The following is a 22762-nucleotide window of genomic DNA, read 5'->3' as shown; positions in this document are numbered from 1 at the left end:
AAGAGGCTAGGTCAGGGTTGTCAACTTAGGTGCACTACTGACATTTTGAGCCACGAAATTCTCAGTTGTTGGGGGGCTGGGGGAGGCTGCCCCAGTACATGGTGGCATGTTTAGTAACAAAAGCAACACCAACATTGTGGCAGTTAGCTTTCCTGAGACCCTTGAGCCTCAACCTAGAAACAGTTCATGGAGCGCAGAACGAAAGGTGACTCATGATCCACTTGGGCTAAAGCGCTTTCCTCGGTAGAGATCCACTGCATAGCCAAATAGCATTGGCAAGCCTAGTGCCAAGTTAAAGCAGCTTTTACTTTTAAGTAAGCTTTTACTTTTATGCCATGTTAAAACAATCTTTAACTAAAGATTGGCTGTGCTTATAAAAGAAAGAGTGCACCTTCTTAACACCTTCTAGCAAATCTAAAAATCTAAAAATCCAGAAGAATTTTACTTAAAATTCTTATTATTTATAATTATGTGCCATGAGCTGCTGCAGTAATGTAGGAAGCCTGAATCTACATGCGTGTGTGTGTGTGTGTGTGGTCACAGCTGCGCATTTCTCTTGGTTTATTTGACTTGTTTTAAAAGTTCCGCTTACATAAACAGCCCGTGGTTAGAGTTCTTGGTAAAACTTAAATCTTTGCAACACAGTATAATGCTTCTCTTCGTCAGGGATGGGATATGGTCTGTATTGCATGGTTTTTCTCTATTTTAGGGCTTATCCCTCTGTGCAAGTGTCAGGAAGATTTCCCAGTGGCTCAGAAATGAGTTAGTGATGCAAAATTCCAGATCATTCTTTCCCCAGGTTACGTACACACAGTAACAGCAGCCCTGCACAGCTCCTTTAAACATCTGGTAGTTTTGAAAATTAAAATAATGTCCCATCACTCAAGGTGGTGAAAGGCAGGTAGATTGATCACCCATCGTGATATGAGAACTCCTGGTGTGATGTGTGGCACATGGAGGTGGTCGCAGAATGGGGATTATGCAGGGAAATCTGGGGAGCGGTGACCAGAGTGACTCTCTCTTTCCTTCTTCCATCGCACTGGGATGAACTCGAAATCTCTCTCAGGATATGTCCTGACACTTACTGCTGTCATCTGGACAGGTCCTGGAGATTCCTCCGCTGCCACCAGCACTCCGTGGGGTCCCATCTCTCTGCCTCTGCTTCCATTTTCTGCCTTCGCTGCCTGTTTTTCTCCTGCTGCTTAAACTCCTGCTGTGTCCTTAGCCATGCACTTCTCTCCTTTCCCTACTCCACAGAGGTTCAGCTTCTCCATTACGCATGGTAGGCACAGTGCCTTGGGCCTTTCATGCTCTAAGGGCCCATGAAAATGTTTCCATTGTAATTTCTTTTAAAATCAGAAGGAAAAAAAAAAAGCCGGTAATAATGACTATATGCTAATGAATCTCACCTGAATTACGGTCCCCTTTATACCACCACAGCCTTAAAATAGCAGTTTAAAATGTTTTAAGAGAGAAAGGGGTCTACAAAGGAAGGTCATATGCCCCTGTGCTCCCCTCATACACAGATGGGTTGCTGCTCTCTGTGGAAGGTGGCAATTAGCTCCCCTTGGCTATAGACATTATTGCAAATTCAAGGTCATTTGTACCTAACCCTATCCTGCCTTTCAATTGTGCTGTCCCCACACTCATGCCATGGATATTTTCTGCTCCTGTCTTCAGGCTGCCTGCTCTGTGCCAGCTGCCACCCATCTCTGCCTCCTCCAGATCAAACCAGCTACTTCTTTGTCACTTTAGTACCTTTTACGAGCGAGCGGGGCACCATTCTGTGTCCGTGGAAGTCTGAGATGTTTGGGTCACCCCTCGACCCCCAGGCTTGAATGTATTCTGTACCTGGGAAACGTTTGTCTTCATACAAGGCATCAAGCCAGAACTTTTCCTGAAACATAACCCAGGAATCAAACTCTGAAACCTTCTCTGTGAGAAGGACAAGTGTTTGATAGCCATCAGCATGTGCTGTTCTGCTTAGCTGTTCAACAAATAGTTTCTGTCTCTTCCTTGTAATATTTTCAGGTGTATTTTTTTACACTAGCCTTCACTTTCGGTGTTAGGTTACACTGAAATCTCTGAGAATCAGCTTCATGCTGCTGAGGGCTTTCAGCTGCAGGAATGTTTCAAATAGGTGATTGGATGCTTTATTAAAGGAGTCTGGCTGCCCTGACTGTTTGTGCAAATCTAAGAGTCTAGTGAGATAATCTGATTTTTTTTAAATGCTGCCTGAATTGCAAAATACTGCTCCTCTCAGGAATGTGTTACCAAAAGTCAGGAAATTATCGCTGAAGGTTATTGAGACATATAGATCGCAAGCCCCCTTGCCTTTTGCACCATGTTTTTGCTTTTTGGTTTTGGGGTTTTTTGGTTGCTGCTGTTGTTTTGTTTTTACTAAGAGGAGCCTGAGTTCCTCAAACAAGTCTGGCTCCAGCTGCATTTGAGAGTTGGTAAAGACAGGGGTGTGGGTACTCTATTTTCTGTGCAATTAGGAAATTACCCTTCTGGTGCCCACAGTAGAAAAAAAACCCATGGGTATCTGAGTTGGAATTGGTCTTGTATCGTTCCACGCCTTTGTCAATGATTACATTTTCAACATGCCGGTGATTGTTGTATTTTTCATGCTAGGCATTGCCTAATGCTTTCCATAAATGCTTATTGAGTGCTTGCAGTGGGAGAGAAGGAGGGGCAAGTACCAATGAGCAAAGAGGGTCTTCAGTCAGTAGACAGTGAAGTACGGATGGTTCAGTTTAGGATTTTGTGACGTTAGGATGGCGAGAAATGAAAATGAGATGCATTCAGTAAAAATGGTACTTTTAAATTTGGATGTTTTCCTGCGCTCACAATCTGCGGTACAGTCCTCTCTCCTGACGCTGGGTGGCAGTGGTTGCAGCCATAGCCCCCAGGGTGCAAAACGCAATCAGGGGGGTAAAAAACGCTATCACGAGGGTAAACAACCAACAGGCTGACAGCCATTCTGTTTTTCGCTTTCAGTACCCCGTTCAAGAAATTACATGAGGTATTCGATACTTTGTTATAAAATGGGCCTTGTGTTAGATGATTTTGCCCAATTGTAGGGAAGTAAGTGTGAGGGCGGCTAGGCTAAGCTGTGATGTTCAGTAGGTTAGGTGTATTAAGTGCATTTTTGACTTAAGATGTTTTCAATTAACAATGGGTTTATGGGGATGTAACTCCATTGTAAGTCAAAGAAGATCTTTTTTTTTTTTTTTTAAATATTTTATTTATTTATTTGAGAGAGAAGCAGTGAGAGAGCCTGAGCAAGAAGGTCAGAGGGAGAAGCAGACTCCCCATGGAGCTGGGAGCCCGATGTGGGACTCGATCCCAGGACTCTAGGATCATGACCTGAGCTGAAAACAGTCGTCCAACCAACTGGGCCACCCAGGCATCCCTCAGAGAAGATATTTAACTCATCTTGTTTGCAAAGACTGGGAATCCTTGTTCACACTACCTAACCTGTGTACGTTTTCTTCTACTTTAGCAGGTAAAACTTAGATGAGTACCTACAAGTGGTACCATCAGCCTCACCCTCGTTGTGGGAGCACCCCATGTGCTTTTGCCATCATCACTGTCCAGTTGCCTTCATTTAGATCATTTCTGTGTCCCTAATAGCCTCTAAATTGAATAGTTGGTGCTATTCCCACTTAGAGATAGAGAAGCTAACATTCAGATGTTATGTCACTGAAACTGACATTACAAGTGGAAATGTAAGACCCCAAATATGGACAATTATGGTCTTTTGTTCGTGGGCTTTTGTTTCTGCAAATTTTTTTTTTTTTTAACATAGCCAAGAAAGTAGAAATAGTCTTCACAGTTAACCTCCTTTCAGAATTTTTTTCTCCTGGTACTGTAGTTCGTAATAGTCTTTATTCTGATAGGAAAGGCAATTTGAACAATTCTTATTGTGAGTCTAGAGTTCCAGAAAGGGAAAGCTTCTTTGAGAAAAGGCTTGGTGCCTTACTGAAGAAGGATAATCTGCTTCTGCTTATCAAGCAAATAGCTTGAAACTTAAACCTTGAGTACTCTTCAGTGTTAAAACCCTGGAGGAAAAGAAACAACCTTGGCTTACACTGAAAGTGATAAGTTAACAGAATACAGTTTGAACAATGAGCAGGAATGCTGTTTGAATGTTATCACAGATTCCTCACATCACATAATACTCTCTCTGAATTTCTATTACATTTGGAAAGCGGTTTTCTCCTATACTAAAAGTCCTAGTAATAAAAACACAATAGCATGAGGGTTTGAAGCAGACAGGAAAAGTAGACAGTTGGTAAATATTATGCAACTTTGAAAGGAAATAAACCAAAGGACATAATGTAAATATCCTGTTTGCATATTAAAAAATAAGGTACTTTATGTTCTCCACCTGAAATAGTTCTACAAATATTCTAAAAATAGAAAGGTGACGTTTCAAGATCATGAATTCTTTGATGCCACTTGACATAAAGATATTTGAACTCTTATCCCATATATAATGCTTATTTATAATCTTTTTCAGTCCAACACACTGTAGGTGGTTTCTTACCTATGTGTAAATATGAAAGTGTATGTATACGGGTGTCTGTAGGAAGTGGTATGAACAGAAGTAAATGGTAATATCTGAACTCCTTTATCTCCATTAACGTTCATGGAGCAAATTCTTTTAGTCCCTCTTCTTTTCCTTCCTGCTTGCCTGGTCTCCTTACTTAATGTGACCTGCTTCAACAATTTTTTAGAAATCTTTTCATAAAATTTGTTAACTATCATTCTTCCACTTCTGATCTTCGTTGTTCATTGAAAACAGTCTACTAATGGCAAGGGCCAGTTGGTACCATTTTATAAGACACAAGCTCAACCCATGCTAAAACATACAAATCCTGTAAATTTGGCAATTTTACTGGCAGGCCAGCTGAGACTGTTCAGAGCTGCTCTACCTCAAGCTAGTAGGAAATCAGATGGAAATGACTTCCTAGAGAGGTTAGCAGGGGCTTTGAGGTTGATGTGTGCACCCCTGACCCCCGGAGAGCCACTCTCAGATTTTAATGTACATTGAAGGGACAGTATTCTATCTTGACTTACCAGCAAAATGCACATTTTTCTAAGGGTCTGTAACCTGGTAAGTATTTTCATACCGTTTTAGCACTAGAAATTGTAAAGACATGAAAGGATATGGATAATCTGTAACGTACCAGACCCAGATGTGTATACTGGCTCCCTCACGCAGGACAGCCCAAGCCTAGGGATCCTATTACCCTCCTCTCCCTGGTTTAGCCTTGTTGGTGTCTCTGCCTCTGTTTGGTTCATAGTGGCCTGAAGCCTAAAACCTGGTGGAAGCTGTGAAGAAAAGTAGAGACGAATTTCTGGGCTGACAGAGGTTAGAGGAATATGTCCCTTTTTCTCTCCAGTCCAAGTTGTATGGGTAACTCGAGGATGCAGATGTGTGGCTGTGGCCCTCCTGTCCAGATTCTAATTAAAGGATAAACTGACTCCATTTGTAAACTCACTATCTCTTCTAGAAGCTTGTTTTCCATTTTACCCTAAGGATCCTTGGGGACTGTTTCATCTATGTGGGGCATTATGAGTGGGTCAGGATTGCAGTGATAAAAGGAAAAAAAATAGAAAAGGCAACACTAAACTTTTAAAATGCTCTTATTTGTACCTTAAGCATGTTAGCATATAAGCCCTCTGCTCTAGAATACTGTGGTGCTACAGATAAAGTCCGTTTTAAAGCTGTGTCATTAGATTAGTGATGACTATGATGTATATGTTTTAAAAGATTTTCTTTATTTTGGGAGACAGAGAGAGCAAGGGCAGGGAGGCGCGGAGGGAGAGGCAGAGAGAGACTCTCGAGCAGACTCTGCATTGAGCTCAGAGCCCGATGAAGAGCTTGATCCCACAACCCTGGGATCATGACCTGAGCCAAAATCTAGAGTCAGATGCCCAACCGACTGAGCCACCCAGGTGCCCTGTGAGGAGTATGCTACTGAATAAAAGGTAAAGATAAGTGCATCTGCCAGGTAATGAGTGAGATATCTCAAATATCAGGTCAACATCAGAGCCTCGTATTAAAAAGAGAAATGACCCCAAAACAATCCTAACAATTCAGCTTGCAAATTATGTGGGGGGCAGTATGTTCCAGATCAATGAGATAAATTCTGTCTAGAGCTCATAAATACACGCTTTACTTGGCTCTGTCTGTGTGCTAAACCCAGGTGATATGGAGGCTTTAACTTCAGAAATCATTTGGTGTCATGTGGGAGAAATCTGGTAGGATCTCAACGTGAGGTATCAAATGACAGAAATACTTGTCCCAGAACTCTGTATCCTGTTTTCTCACCCCACCCTCTTCAGCACACACCTCTACCTCCTGCGGAGGGCTGAGCCGGGCTACATGTGGCCAGTGGCCTCACTGCTTGTGTTCAGCAAGCACATACTGCTCTGGGGGATATGATCTTAGCATGAGTATTTTGTGGTCAGTTTGCATGTTCTTTGCTGGGAGGAGTGTAATTAGAATAAGATTTAGCATTTGCACAGCCACATGTGAAATAGGAGGCAGGAGCATTGATTAATTAATAGCATTAGACTGTTTTCATTAAAATTTTTCCTTTTAAAAACATACTGAGAGAAAACAAAATACATTTAACTCAATTAAAAAACCTGCCCATTTAAACGGATTGTCATTTACAGAGATCTAAAGAAAAAGAAAGAAAAATGTAGAAGCCCACAGAATCAGTCAGATTTAAAGATAGCAGCAGGTGATTGCCATCATCTTAAAAGCTTAAAAGGGCCTGTGTTTGGAGCATCGTCTTATCCTTCCCCAGTCAGATCTTTGTTTCTCAGCTCTAAGAGATAAAACCAAGAGCCTGTGGCTCTTATGCCACAGTTAAGCCATTGTTTTATCTGATTCTCTACCTTCTATCAAATATTTATCAGGTTTCTCATAAATGTGCTGGTCTGTGCCAGCTGAACTAATTGAAGAACTCACTTCCAAGAGATGATAAGAAAGACGGAAAAGAAGCAATAGGAGTGCAGTAAGATTGGTGAGAGACAAATGGCTAATATGTTGACAAGGACATTTATTACCACATTTTAAATTCTGTATTGCCTTTGTCTGACATGTTTTAGGGGAGCGCTGTCTATTAGAAGTATAATGTAAGTCACATGCTTAGTTAAAAATTTTCTAGGAGCCACATTTTTTAAAAAGTACACAAACAAATAAAATCTTTAAAATAAAAAGTACAGAAACAATTGGAATTTATTTTAATATATTTTAAGTTTAACCCACTTACCACTCAGCGTATAAAAATTTTGAAGTATCTTACAATATAATTGCTAAGTCATCAAAATCTCAACTGGGACACTAAATTTTCATCAGAAAATTTTTTCTAAGAGCTCATAAAATGTACAGCCAGAAAGTGGCTCTGCTTATTCAAATTGTAAACTTGCTTAAACATTTTTCAGTAATCGGACTTTATAAATTTACATTTACATTAATAACAGTGAAATCAAATAAAAATTCAGTTCTTCAGTTCAAACAGCTAGTGTTCGCCCTTAATTGTACAGCTTCAGGGTACTCGACAGTGTAGTCCTTTTCTTGAGAACTATGTTAAGAATGCCAGTGACAGACAGGAGCAAAGGTGTTTGAGGTGGAGAGCAGTAGGCCCATAGGCTAACAATAGAAAAGACAGTAGTAGAGCAACTTTTAGGAGAGACCAGTGTTACACAAGCTGTGTGAGGTGGAAATCCAGGTTTTGAGGGGGGAATGCCCAGCTGTGAGGGGTTCACACCAAATTTTATTTGAGCACAAGATCCTACTGCTTTAAACTTTTGAAAACTTTGAACCTCTTCCAACTTCCCACCCAGTTGAGCAGCCTCCTCTGCAACTCTGGTAGCTGGTTATCCATCCACTTACATGGCTCCTTGAGGAGGTGCTCACCGTCTCCATGACGGGATGTTCTTTCTCAGCAACTCTCCATCATTTTTTTTTTTTTTTTTTTTTTTTTTTGCATTTAGAGACTTTCCCTTGAAATTTTCCTTCAGATGTTTTTTTCTCCTTTTTTCTCATTTTCATTAAAGTTGCCTGATAAAATTTTGTCTCTTTTGTCAACCCTATATTAAAACAACCAGTTATTTTATGAACACATCTGGGTTTTGTGGGAATAGCAGAGGTATTGCAACTTGGGACACACAAGCTTTGGCAAACCAAAGGAGATCAAAAGACAGGAGCATTACTTTTAGAGGAAAGGAGGAAGTTGGGAGGGACTGCTTTGAATACAAGTCCTTTGAAGGAATGCAAGAGCTCAGAGTGGTGATGGTTTCTCATTGGCTGAGGTGTGGAATTTTCCTATTGGCTGACCTTGTTGCTGGGTGAGGAGAAATTCTGTTTCCTGCTGGAGTAGCAAAATAGGCTTCTTCCTGATGGGGATGCAAGTGAAGAGTGGGGGGGGAGGGGGTGTTAGAGCTCCCCCTTCTGGCCTTCCGACTCCATTTTAAATGAGGTTTCCTTTATTCAGTTTCATACCCTCCAAGATAACCTTTCTTTAGTTTCTTTAGTGTTTATCTAAAAATGTGACTACAGAACCGCCTGCCTGCCTCACTCAGTAGAACGTGCAGCTCCTGATCTCAGGGTTGTAAGTTCGAGCCCCACGTTGCGCATAGAGATTACTTAAAAGTGAAAAACTCTTGGGGTGCCTGGGTGGCTCAGTGGGCTAAAGCGTCTGCCTTCAGCTCAGGTCATGGTCCCAGGGTCCTGGAATGGAACCCCACATCAAGCTCTGCTCAGCGGGGAGCCTGCTTCTCCCTCTCTCTCTGCCTGCCTCTCTGCCTACTTGTGATCTCTGACTGTCAAATAAATAAAAATATTAAAAAAAGAAAAACTCTTAAAAAAATGTTAATACATCTTTGAGGATGTAATTTGGCATAACAGGATTTCCCATGATCATGTGGAGCCTTGTATTTGTAAAACATAAGAGTACATTGCCTTTATTATATTTTTTCCTTTTATTTTCATCTCTTAAAGCCTTTGGAAGGTTTATTTTGTTTTATTTTGTTTGTTTGTTTTTTGTTTTGTTTTGTTTTGTTTATGGAACTGCTACCCAGCTGTGCCTTTCCTGTTCTGTCCTGCTTCAAAGAATTATTTCAGGCAAAATACAGGATATTATATATACTTAAAAAATTTCAATTTGAAAAAATTTCTACCTTCTGAAATAATTCTGAGTTCTGATTCTATTACTTAGTACTTTAGTATTTTTATCAGATACATACCTGTATTAGTTTGCCTTGCTACGGCAATGACACAAAGCTACAATCCACCCTGAAAATTCAGTGGCTTATAATAATAACCGATTATGGTAGTTCCCAGGCCTCTGGATTCACTGATCTTGGCTGAGGTTGGCCAGATTTGATAGGAAATAATAAAACTTCAGAAACTGAACACCTGTGGAATTGTTCCTGTGTCTAAAATGGAGAGGAGTAATAAATAAATAAATAAAATGGAGAGGAGTAATGGAATTTGAATTTTTCTGGGTTGCTTTGTGTACTGAATGCTAATCTGTCCTGGCTGTCAGAACTTGCAGAAATTACACAGGAAAATTGTTCATTTGTTATTATCAAATTCTTCACAGTGGATGCCATTCAAACCAGCATTTCTGGGGCGCCTGGGTGGCTCAGTGGGTTAAGCCTCTGTCTTCTGCTCAGGTCATGATCTCAGGGTCCTGCTCGTATCGGGCTCTCTGGTCAGCAGGGAACCTGCTTCTCCCTCTTCTCTGCCTGCCTCTCTGCCTACTTGTGATCTCTCTCTCTCTGTCAAGTAAATGAATAAAATCTTTAAAAAAAAAAAAAAAAAACAGGATTTCTGAGAAACCCAATTTCTAGGTTCTCCAGCTTGTTAGCAATATGACTTAAATGCATTAACTCTAGAATGAGATTTTAACAAAACACCTTCATTTGAAATTTGCTTACTCTTTACCAGTAAACCCCCATGTGTATGCACACATATTTATTACATTACTAACTACCTGTATGGTATGTTTATAGAGAGAGATATATGCATATATCCCTGAAAATACAGATTAAGTAAGGTGTAAGGATTAATGAACATGGGTTAACAGTTGGAATGTTGGTGATTCTAGACCCCTGCTTTGCAGATTCAATTCGCTACTTCTAATTTAAGGAAAGAACAAATATAGGAGAAAGTTTTCATTTGCATTTCAGGGGAGATTTCTTAAAGAGAAAGCCACCAAACTTTACTAGGTTGTTAACCTCTAGTGATTGATTCATTGATTGATTGATTTTTAGTTTTTTTAAATTTAAATTCAGTTAGCCAACACATAGTACATCCTTAGTTTTTGATGTAATGTTCAGTGATTCACTAGTTGTACATAACACCCAGTGAACATCTAGTGATTTAAATTTAAGAAATGCAGATTAAACATTTCAACTATAGGTCTGCTTCCTCTTTTATTTACTTCCTCTAAAAATAATATTTTACTTTACTTATTTTTTAAAGATTTTATTTATTTATTTATTTATTTACCTGCCAGAGAGAGAGGAGAGAGTACAAGCAGGGGAGAGTGGCAGGCAGAGACAGAAGCAGGCTCCCTGCTGAGTAAGGAACCTGGTGTGGACTCCATCCTAGGACCCTGTGATCATAACCTGTGCCGAAGACAGTCAACCGACTGAACCACCTAAGCATCCCTAAAAATAGTATTTTATAAAGCCAGAAACAAAGAACTGCAAAATATTACGACCATAGTGGGAAGAAGTTATTTGAAAATAATATTCAAGACTGAAGAATAAAAAAGGTTAAGAACTAAGAGAAGGAATACCGGCTGGCTCAGTAAGAAAAAAGCAAGCATAGGTTTTAGAGTGACAGCTGTGATTAGAGTCCTAGGCAGATTTTGAATCTTTCTGATTATTTAAGTAGATGAGGAAGTGACTTATCTTGTTTTTTCTCAGAATCAAATGAGATCATGAAAGGAAAGCCCTAAGTAGATGCTTTGATTTTTGCCCTTAACTCGTTTCCTATCTCCCCGTGCACAAGGTCGAGGCCGATGAGCTAGCAATGCTGAGAGAGTCAAAATAGTTTAAAGATATGATAAAGATTTTTAGATAAAGATTTTTAGGCATATAGTTTAAGCACATAGTTTAGGCATATAGTTTTGCCATCTCTGAGACTTTATTTTTTTCAATTCCAGTTTTAGATTTTATATCTGTTCTGGGCAGTGGACATCACTCTTTCTTAGGCCTGTCTAAAATTCATGCTGTAAACATTGGTAATTTAATTTTATGGGTGTTGAGGAACAAAGGTTTCTGTTGAGAGAGCTCTTGATATCCTACTGGCCACCAGCAGCAAGAATTATTTACTGGACTTGTTATGAAATGGAAGGAGTTTGGGGTCTGCTTTAGAATATCTGTTTTCCACCGATTGTATGATCTCTCTGATAAGAGGAAATGGAGATGTAACGTGGGGGGTTTGGGGAGTAGGAAAAGAATCAATGAAACAAGATGGGATTGGGAGGGAGACAAACCATAAGTGACTCTTAATCTCACAAAACAAACTGAGGGTTGCTGGGGGTTGGGGGGTCAGGAGAGGGTGGTAGGGTTATGGACATTGGGGGGGGTATGTGCTATGGTGAGTGCTGTGAAGTGTGTAAACCTGGCGATTCACAGACCTGTACCCCTGGGGATAAAAATATATTATATGTTTATTAAAAAAATAAAAAAATAATAATAAAAAATTAAAGCAAAAAAAAAAATAGAGTATCTGTCTTCTGAGCAGAAAGAAAAACTTGATATTGTCAAAGGACAAAACTCAATTTAAGTTACAAGTTTGCTATCCTTCATTCAAGAGAAAACAGCCATGAACTGGGGGAGCCCAGTGCCCCACAAGCAGTGGAATAGTGTTCCCCAGGGAGTTGGGGGAAGAAGAGTTTTAAAGAGCTTTGGAAAAGGCAATGCAGAAACAGGGGCATAATTGGCTGGGACGTGGGAGATTTCCTTATAAAGCTAGTAGGTCCTATTTTCTAGAGTAAGGTAAACCTGCTACAGCTCAGTTGACACATTGCGATTGGTGACCATTAAAATTTCTTGACAGGTGTTTCCCTGAAGCGCAGGCTGATGTAGGTTTAGATTTATGCTGTGGGCCCCGGCCACTGGTGTGGTCTCCATTTTCCGAGGCCTCATACAAGCATTCACTTGGTCGATACCAGCAGAGAGCATGTATTCAAGGAAGGCAAACTTGTCATTTGAGCCAAGTCAACAGTGCTCAAAAAGAACGTCCGATTTCAAGGAGCGAAATATATGGATTAGTTCTCAAAAGGAATCTTTTCTCTTTACTCACTCTTGTGGCAAATCTCGGGGCACTTTAGCCTAAAACTCAAGATCTGAAATAAGTGTGCCCCAAGTAGCAGATGTAATGAAGAAGGCCAGCCCTCCACACGGATAAATTGAAACTGTGTACAATTTCTATAATCACATTTCTGTATGCTTTGACTAGCCTCTCCATTCTTTTCTCTGTAAATACATGCATCCACACACGGATGGCAAAACCTAGGGAAATCGCAGTTTTCTGTTTTGATAGTCGTCTGGTCGTGTATACAAAACCATTAATGGCGTAGGTCCACTTCCCACCTCTACCTCTTCTTAATATTGTGGCCTTGGACGAATCCTTACCAGAGCCTCTTCCTTCTCCTTAGAGTTGGAATGGATGTTTTACCGATTCTTCCATTCTGGGATTCTAATTTTAATTTGTTGCCCTGTTCTAGATACAAAATGGGCAATTGCAGATGTTATGTTTCTGCTCGTGATATTTGGGGGAGGGGAGAAAGATGTTAAGGGAAACCTTACAGTCAGTCAGTCTTTTTCTTTGGAGAAAGAAAATTTATGTTAAGCGTTAATGTACTGCAGTTTCCCCTTGAAAGGAGTTCACTCTCAGATCTTCTAGATTGTGAGTCTAGAGAACAATTACACTGAAATTGGAAAACCCAAATGTCTTAAAAGTAAATTTAAAAGCGTTTTTGTGGGGTACATTTGAGTTATGCCCAAGTAAAAGGTATTTATGTGAGAAAATCTTGAGTGTGATAGAAATAATACCAGGTGTGCTTTTAAAAAGATACCATGTAAGAATCTGGCCCCACCCCGGGAATTGTGAACTGATTAAATAATACCATATACTCTACCGTATGAGGCGAGCCATTCAGACCAGTGAGAAGCCCGTTTAAATGCAGAAACCAGATGGTTTTCATTAGCCACGAACCTTAAAATTACATAAATCCACGGATGCAGCAAAGCTATGGATCCTTGCCCTCTCTTTGCCAAGCGAGACTTTTCAGCCAGCAAAACAGAGCGTTCCTTGTTCCCTTTCCCTTTTAGTCAGGACTGTGTGGGAGGAATGCTGCCAAGCCTGCTCTATAAGGAATTTTGATCTCCTTGATGATAATAAAGAGAAACTTTTTTGGGAAAGGGAACACCCAGTGTGAAAAGACTGCAGGGGAACTTGTTGGAGAGGCTGGTTTTGCCCTTGTAAAGTGCATCAATTCTCGGTGTAAGTCTCAGGTTCAGCTCCACAGATGGGCTTCAATTAGGCATATATGTTTATTTTTGTTTATGTTAATTTCCCCTTAAGCCCTTGTAAAGCCTGTTTTCCAGCTAACTTGCTTTGGAAAGTCCATTTTCATTTCAGTTCTCTAGATATTATGGCCCTAAAATATTTCTCTCGCAGCAAAGGATTGTTTATAAAAGATGAACAGCATTTTTAGGTGCACTGTTTTGGTCTCTGTAGTTCAGGGCATTCTGTAATAAATAGGCTGTTGCTTTGGAGGCAATGTGTGGATGCTCCATTGTTTTAGCCGCTTATTTTGTTCATTGTCACTGAACACTGTTTTCCCATGGGAAAGCATCTCTGGTCTTATGATGTCAGTGGAAAGTCATTCCGTTTACAAGAATTATCTTCATTTTCACTCTTTCAGAAACACACGCACCGTGAATGGCCAGTTATGCCAGGGTTCCAATCTTTTAGGTGTTGTCTTGCGTTTCTGCCAAGTAACTTTACGTTACCTCACATGGCGTTAAGATGAAAGTAAAATTAAAATGTGGTGGTTACTTAAGTGGCTCTGTTTCCCATCTACTGACTTTTTACATTGCAAATTTCTGTTAAAAGGAGAAATGTTTTTGAAAAGTTAGGAATAATTCTCTTTAGGAAGACTTTGAGAGAGTACGCATTTTAATTGGCAGCAAATTTCTATCACACTCAAGATTTTACCCTAGGACCCAAAGATTTCGGTTTTAAGAGTGTCCACATTAACAGTCTTGCATCAGACCCTGCATATGATTTATTAAGCATTTCTTTAAGGCTGCATTCGGGAAAAAAGGATTTGAATAAAACTGTCAGGCCCTTGGATGATGGCTGCATATTATCTCCTGTGTGACCACCTTGACTGGTGATGGTTTCCTTCTGGCTCTGTGCCAAAGAGGGGGCTGCTTGTAGCAACCCAGGGCTTTGTTGCTTTGTTTCTAAAAACCCTTATTTGATGCAGGTGAAGATCCTTGTGGGTTTTCTTTTTTCTTTCTTTCTTTTTCTTTTCTTTTTTTTTTTTTTAAGTTGACTGAGCTAGGAATGTTACTTAAAACAGAATTCTTTGCAGGTGGGCTTCAGTAAAAAGAGAAAAACTTCTTGTTCAATTTGCATCTTCCAGCTAATTGCTGTGATCTTGTACACAGCTGGTATAGGTTTGAGAAAGAATTTCTGCCCGAGAAACGTGTTTCTGTGAATTAAGTATTAATTTATGAAGAGGCTCTTATAATGTCATATATAACAGATGTATACATACAGCCAATTTTATAATTTTTAGTGTAATAATTGGCCCTAATTATTGAGGAATAGTTTGAACTATTAAGCATTTTCCACTGTCAGAAAATGGAGTGTGTTAATGATCATGATTCTCTCTAGTTAATTTTTCAGTTACTGTTAGATCTCATCTGGTGAAAAATCCAAAAGGAACTAAAACATAGATCTTCTGGTATTAACTACCCTTGTTAAAAGGAAGAGATCACAAGGCAATTAAAAATGTTTTACAGGGACACCTGGGTGGCTCAGTCGGTTAAGTGTCTCCCTTCCACTCAGGTCATAATCCCAGGGTCCTGGGATCGAGTTCCACATTGGGCTCTCTGCTTGGCCGGGAGTCTGCTTCTCCCTCTGCCCCTCATCCTGCTTGTGCTGTCTCTCTCTCTCTGTCAAACAAATAAATAAAATCTTAAAAAAAAAAAATTTTTTTTTTAAGTTTTCCAATAGGGGCACCTGGTTGGCTCAGTCAGTTAAGCATCCAACTCTCTCTCTCTCTTTTTTCTTCTTAAATTTTATGTATTTGAAAGAGAGAGCATGAACAGGGGGTGGGGAAAGGGAGAAGCAGACTCCCCACTGAGGTGGGAGCCCAATATAGGACTTGATCTCAGGACCTTGGGATCATGACCTGAACAGAAGGCAGATGCTTAACCGACTGAACCACCCAGGCAACCCATGTCCAACTCTTGATCACAGGGTCATGAGTTCAAGCCCCACACTGGGGTCCCACGATGGGTGTGGAGCCTACTTAGGAAAAAAAAAAATGTTTTTCAGTAATATGATAGGGCCAGAATCAATGCATTTGAGATGTGAGAAAGATGACCACCATTTGAGTAGTGGGCTTGTACAAACAGACACGCAGGTGGCATCAAAAGAACTGTAAAGTCAGGGAAAGGGGAGGATGACAGAATGCAGAATGGAAGAAATAAAAAGAAATTAAGGTAGGAACGAAAGAAAACACTTCCTCGATGTGTTTGTCAGCTGGGATGACTAGTTGTCTCAGCTTGCCAGGGAATTTCCTGGTTTCAGCGCAAGAAGTCTCACATCCTGGAAACCCCTCTGTCCCAGGCAAACTGGGATGGTTGGCCATCCTGTTGTCAAGGCAAGGGCAAGGCTTAATTTACTGCTTTGTCCCCAAAACAAGTTCAGTGCCTAGCATGTGTTGTATAGGCAAACTTACTGATAAAAGAAATGTCACTTGCTGCCATTGATTATTATGGTGGTTTCATTGGAGTTGCCACGCTACAGCTAGGGGTTGGAAGCGTGAGATCTCGAAGACTCTTTAAAGAAGGTGAAAGAGAAGCAACCCCCCGCCCCCCACACCATCTTTAGGAATGTCTTCCGGTATGAAACTGAAGGATCGCGAGTTGGTAATGGGATAATCAGAGTAAGGGGAGCCACGGTATTTCATTGCCACAGAGTCCAAGGGAAAAGACTTCCAAGGAAGAATTCATGTGTGGCCAAGAAGTTGAAAAGCAGGGTGCCTGGGTGGCTCAGTGGGTTGAGCCGCTGCCTTCAGCTCAGGTCATGATCTCAGGGTCCTGGGATCGAGTCCCGCATCGGGCTCTCTGCTCAGTGGGGAGCCTGCTTCCTCCTCTCTCTCTCTCTCTGCCTGCCTCTCTGCCTACTTGTGATCTCTCTCGGTCAAATAAATAAATAAAATCTTAAAAAAAAAAAAAAAAAAAGAAGTTGAAAAGCAGCAGGTACTGAAGAAAAAGCCTATTTGGTTTCTCCAGAGGCCAAATGTGACCTTTGAGAAAGCAATCTGAGTTGATGGATAGAACGTAAGCCAGATGGCAGGGGGCTTAAGAGGCAGGTGAGAAGGTGGTATGAGTGAGTGTTGAAATCACCAGTTGATAAAAGGGGGATAGGCAGACGATGGCCCCCGCCTGCTTTGTCAATAAAATTTTATGGTAAAAACAGCTACACCCATTTTGCCTGTTGTCTGAGGCTGCTTTTTTATTATAACAGTGGGGCAGAATAGTCCCAGCAGAGATCTTGCTTACAACACGTAAAATATTTATTATCTGGCCCCTAACGGAAGAAATTTGCTGACCCCCTGCTCTGGAGGATGAAAGAGAGGAGGAATCCTTTTTTGTCTCTTGTTTGCATTTTTCAAGTAGAAGAGATCAAAGGCTATTTGTGGACGTCTTACAGAGTTGGAGAAGGAAAAGCATGCGAGTTGTCTGTTGCTGGGTAGCAGGTCACTCCACATGCAATGGTTTCAAATGACAGCCATGTAGTATCTCAGTTTCTGTGGGTCATAAATTTGGGCGCGTCTATCCAGGTGGTTCTGACTCCAGGTTTCAGTCCTGCCACCAAGGGCTATGGTCCTGAAGGCTTGATGTGGCTGTAGGATGTTTCCAAGCTGACTCACATTTCTGTTGACAGGAGGCTGTGGTTCCTCATGTCGTTCTGTGGGCCTCTCCAGCCTTTGTGTCTGCACAGCACAGCAGCTGACCTCTCCGAAAACAATGGATCCCAGAGAGCAAGGAAGAAACCCTGGTGCCTTTCATGACCTTTCCTTGGAAGTCACATATCATTTTGGCCCTATTTTGTTTGTTGTGCAGATAGACCTTGTATGCATTATGGGATAGCACTGACAGGAGCTTAAACACCCGGAGGCCGGGGTCCTTGGAGGCCTTCTTGGAGTCTGGCTGCTTCAGGGAGGGAAACTGGCACTTAAATGTGCCTTGAAGGGAAGTTATGGAATGAAGGGCATTTCACGAAACTGTAGTGAACAGGTCAGGGAGAATCTTGAGGTCAGAGACATTTTCAGCTACCAAGGGGGGAATTCATTCAATAAAATAATTACCAACCGTGGTGGGGGACCATTAGTCTTTCTGTTCACTAAGAGATAAGTTACCAAGATGCTAAGACTGGAAATCTTTGGGACAAGGAATGAATTTGAACAGAATGAAGTAATCATGGAGAATTCAGTAGTGATTTTGTTACTAGACTATAAATTCCTTGAAGACAAGGGTTCATATTTTACATTGAAATAAATAAATTTTATATATTAAAAATATTTTATATCCTCTATAGAATCTCATATAGGACCTTATCTATAGATATCTGATGATTATTTGACTTTCTTTCAGAGTTATTGACCCACTGCTTATTTCAATAAAATTGACAAAATTTGTATTCTGATTTTTTAGAATCAAGGCATTGAATTTCCTCCTGTTCCCTCAAAAAAGCTGTGACACTTGTTTGTGGAGCATTCTGCTTAGGCTGTTTTTTTCATCTATTAGAAAATGAGATGCCCAGGTTCTGGCTTGGAAATTGTAGGAGGTGGCAAGGGGCCCAGACTGGGGAGTCAAGGGGTCCCGACTATTTTTGTTGATTCCTGCTGACGACCTAATACTGTGGTTTCAGCTACTCTGTTACATCTGGAGATGGAGAGGCAGAATGTTGTTCAGTATACCTTTATAATATACTTAATAAGTAGAATTGGATCTGTGACAGGTCTCAGCTGGGTTTAGTACAAGTTTTTTTTTGTTTTGTTTTTGTTTTTTTTTTAACAACATAAATCTGCTGTGGTTGGACAAAATATATACGAAGCTGACTAGAATGGACAGATGTTTCATCTATTTTTACATTTCTGTGGGAAGAAATGTCAAGAAGCTATTTCTTAACTGAAATCTCAGTGCAATTTTAGTGTTTTGTTTTTTATTCCCTCCTGTGAACAATTTTTAGAAATGATACATTTTATTATAGAATCATCTAGTTCTCGATGGTATGAATGGCTTCTGGTGGAAGTGTACTCTTCTTGACATGGCTATCACCCATTTCCTCAGCGGCTGGCTTTAACAAAGGAGGAATTACTTTGCTTAATGTGTCTTTTGATTCCCTGCTTTCCAATAACGCTTTTACTCCTGTGGATTTATTCTTTTATCTCTTGTTGATTTTTTAAAATCTTTTGACACATCAGAACCCATTAAGTAAAATTTGAAAAACACTTCTAGAAAGGTAGTATCTATTCACAGAAGGGTTTGGAAATACAGAAAGGCAACCTTTTCAGTTCTGTCGGTGAAATGGTATACTGCCTGTAACAGTACTAGCTAGGACCTGTTAAGAGCTTAGCACACAGCGGATGGACTCTGGGAAAGAGACCTTGCTGCATCCTCACAGTGTGCATGGGGAGGTGAGATGCCAGCACCCTTACCCTGTTCTTAAGAGCTGAGAGAGTGATGGGGTGCCTGGGTGGCTCAGTTGGCTAAGCAACTACCTTCTATTCAGGTCATGATCCTGGGATCAAGCCCCAAGTCAAGCTCCCTGCTCAGCGGGGAGTCTGCTTCTCCCTCTCCCACGGCCCCTCCCCCCTGCTCCTGCTCTCGTGCTTCCTGTCTCTCAAATAAATAAAGTCTTATATATATATATATATATATATATATATATATATATATAAAAGCTGAGAATGATAACCAGGGAATATTCTGAGGAAAACCAGTGGAATGGCCAACATACTCAGCCATATTTGTGCATGGTAAATTCTACAGTAATTTTAGTGTTTAGAAAATAATGATGTCAGTTGCTGGCTAAGAAGGTACGCTAACTCCATGCCCTCAGCTCTGGGAGGCACCGTGCAACCTTCCTCTTAGACTTGGTCATCCAGCAGGGAGTTGGCATTGTTCTTTGCGTGAGTCAGTTGGAGGCTATTATGAGAATATGGTTTCCTCCAGAGTGATTATTTTTATTTCAGAAAAACACCTTATTTTATTTTCAGAACCTTTCAGTAGGCACTGTAGAATCTGCTACGGGGGATTGCATAAACTTTTCAATGAATAAATTCTTCTCAGTATTGTTAATGCCTGTATTTCGACATTTTAAAAAAGCACAGTACTATAGGTGGTTGGAGATGTATTAGCCTACGTGACATTCAACGGAACGTGGACGGCAGAGCTAATTTCTACTTGCGGGAATTTCTGGAAGTGAAAATGAACTATTTTTGGTATTGCTGCATGCCATGTTCCTCTTTACAACCCTTCCCCAACCTCTTCCCCAGAGCTGTGCATTTGTGTAAATAACCTGAACTTATTTTTTCTTTTTTAGGTGCCCACTGATGGCAATGCCGGTCTGCTGGCAGAACCTCAGGTTGCTGTGTTCTGCGGCAAACTGAACATGCACATGAACGTGCAAAATGGAAAGTGGGAGTCCGATCCTTCAGGGACCAAAACCTGCATTGGCACCAAGGAGGATATCCTGCAGTACTGCCAGGAAGTAAGTCCCTTCCGAGAGCTGGGCATTCATGTTGGGTCACATGTGTATATATTTTTTTTAATTTCACTTCTGAAGTATTGATCTTTTATCTCTTAGAGTGAAAATCTTGGTTCCTTTTTAAAATATTTTTTCCCAGTTTTTTATTGTTGTACAGATAGACACAAAATCGGTCATCGTAACCAGTGTACAGTTTGGTGATACTAAATACACCTACAATGTGCTACCATCCATCGCCAGAACTCTCGTGCTCACCTCTTTTTTTTTTTAATGATTTTTAAAAATTTTATTATTTTTAAAATTTAAATTCAGTTAATTAACATATAGTGTATTATTAATTTCAGGGGTAGAGTTCAGTGATTCATCAGTCTTATACGACACCACACCCGGTGCTCATAACATCACCTGCCCCTCTTAATGCCCATCAGCCAGTCACCCCCTCCCTGACCCTATCCCCTCCGGCATCCCCTACGATTTGTCTCTCTCTCACTGATTTTGTCTCATTCATATGCGGAATTTAAGAAACAAAACCGAGGATCATAGGGGAAGGGAGGAAAATCTTGGTTCCTCATGATTCACTATGCTATCCTTATGTTTACTTGCTTTACCATATATAACACATATTTTTAAAAAAATTATGACGTCGTGATAGAACCATCCATAAACCGAGTAAAGTTTAAGATCTCTTGGCACTTCATTAATCTTTGCATATATCCCACTATCATTTCACGGCCAAGATAATGTATTGAAAAGTTGCTAGAATTAGTTTTCCTTATTTATATTACCACTTTGATCCATTTTCTTTGCTTATATTCAGTCTTAGTCTTTTGCTCCTTGTTAATTTTTTTTTTTTTGAAAATGTAAGACATTGACATTGTTAAAACTTGGAAACTCTATAAAAAGGTGCACTTAGAAATCTCGCTCGCCACCTGTCCTCCATTGATCAGCATTTTCATTGTTCCTGATTTATCCTTCTAACAAAAGAGAAGGTATGGTTGTTTCTCCTTTTTCTTATAAAAAGGTGCTGACAGGAAGCACCTTTCTGTACTTTGCTTTTTTAACTTTTATATTCTAGAAATCACACCCTCACCATTCATAAAGATCTTCATCCTTTTTGTAATTTTGCTGGCTTCCTTGCTATATTGTATAGGATATTCCTTCCTTATTAATTTAAGTTTAAAATAACTGGAGTCCAAGACATCTTATCCTACCCTTCCAGACAATTGCCTATTCTAGGATATGTGGCTCTTTGTGTTTTAAGAGCATTTAAAGGAATGAGTCTTATGCCTCTTGGCAAACTTCTTATTCTTCATATAAACAACAGATAAACTGGCAACATTGTTGTAATCTTTTATGTACTAGAAAATTTCCTTTTTAAGGTATGTATTTTTTTTACATATATACACACATGTTTTTTTTTTTTTTTTTTTTTTTTTTTTGGTGACACTCTGAAGAAGGACAGTCTCTAAGTATTAACTCTTGTGTTTTGAGAAGCAAAAAAGCATCCATATCATTACAATATATTCCATATCAAGGAATTTTTATCTTGAAGGAGCATGAACTACGATGTGAGAAGGTAATTCTTCATATTTAAGTAAAAATCACTAATATTTAAGTCCATTATATTTCTTATTAAAAGCATTTATTCAATAGGGATTGAAAGTGAGGTGCTTGGGTGGCTCAGTCAGTTAAGCGTCTGACTCTTGATTTCAGCTCAGGTCATGATCCTCAATGTCATGGGATCAAGTCCTACCACTAGGCTCCATGCTTGGTGGGGTGTCTGCTTGAGGATTCTTTCTCTCTCCCTCTTATTCTGTCCCTCACCCCTGAAAATAATGAATAAATTTAAAAAAAAAATGGGAATTGATAAGAAATTACCTTTTGTCCAGATAGGACTTTTGTTTTTTAAAGATTTTATTTATTTATTTGACAGAGAGAGATCACAAGCAGGCAGAGAGAGAGGAGGAAACAGACTCCCGGCTGAGCAGAGAGCCTGATGCCGGGCTCCATCCCAGGACCCTGAGATCATGACCTGAGCTGAAGGCAGAGGCTTAACCTGCTGAGCCCCAGACAGGACATTTCTAAAATATACATTTTGGAAATAATATTCACATTCTGTGCAAGAGTTCCTCTGGGACAGTTTTGTAGTAAGTTATGAGTTTGATAAATTGGAACTCTGTGTACATGCTTACAGGGTTTTTTGTACCACTGCACTTTTCTGAACATGCATACGGATTAATCATTCTGAATATTAAATATATATATTTTTTAAAGGATAGAACTAAATTCAGTTAATGATGCTGACCACATCATCCTTTTCTGTTGAATGGCTAATTTGATGCATGTATCTTAGTTTGCATCTTATTTTTTCTCCCTTAGTGCCACTTATATGAGTAATCAGATGCTTTTACATTTGTATGATGACCATATAAAAATTACTTTTCACGATCCTGAGAACAACCCTTATTCCCACGCCACTTAGAAATCCCACTCATGTCTGGGTAGCTTCACTTCCTGTCTTAGTTTGTTGTTTATTCTAGGGCTGAGCCACAGGGTGGTTTTTCTGGGTCCTAGACTTTGCCACATTGTTGGTAGCCATGGGACAGGAGAGTAAGCTTCTTGGTTGTTTCTCCTTTGTCTTGGCAATGCTGGTATGTCGTGCCTGCCTGTCTCAGCTCACCACCCACCAGGATTATG

The 22762-nt window shown here is 40.2% G+C and overlaps 1 protein-coding gene across 6 annotated transcripts in view; it reads left to right on the top strand.

The window, feature by feature from the left end:
- Nucleotides 1–22762, top strand: part of APP (amyloid beta precursor protein) — a 264540-nt gene that overhangs the window by 39800 nt on the left and 201978 nt on the right. For all 6 annotated transcript variants that reach the window (XM_059164528.1, XM_059164527.1, XM_059164526.1 and 3 more), the window contains exon 2: nucleotides 19901–20068. In XM_059164528.1, coding sequence (XP_059020511.1) covers nucleotides 19901–20068 — 168 coding nt within the window. The remainder of the gene's footprint in view (nucleotides 1–19900; nucleotides 20069–22762) is intronic.

The sequence above is a fragment of the Mustela lutreola genome, chromosome 2, assembly GCF_030435805.1.
Source record: "Mustela lutreola isolate mMusLut2 chromosome 2, mMusLut2.pri, whole genome shotgun sequence".
NCBI lineage: Eukaryota > Metazoa > Chordata > Mammalia > Carnivora > Mustelidae > Mustela > Mustela lutreola.
This window is presented reverse-complemented; position numbering and strand designations above follow the sequence as displayed.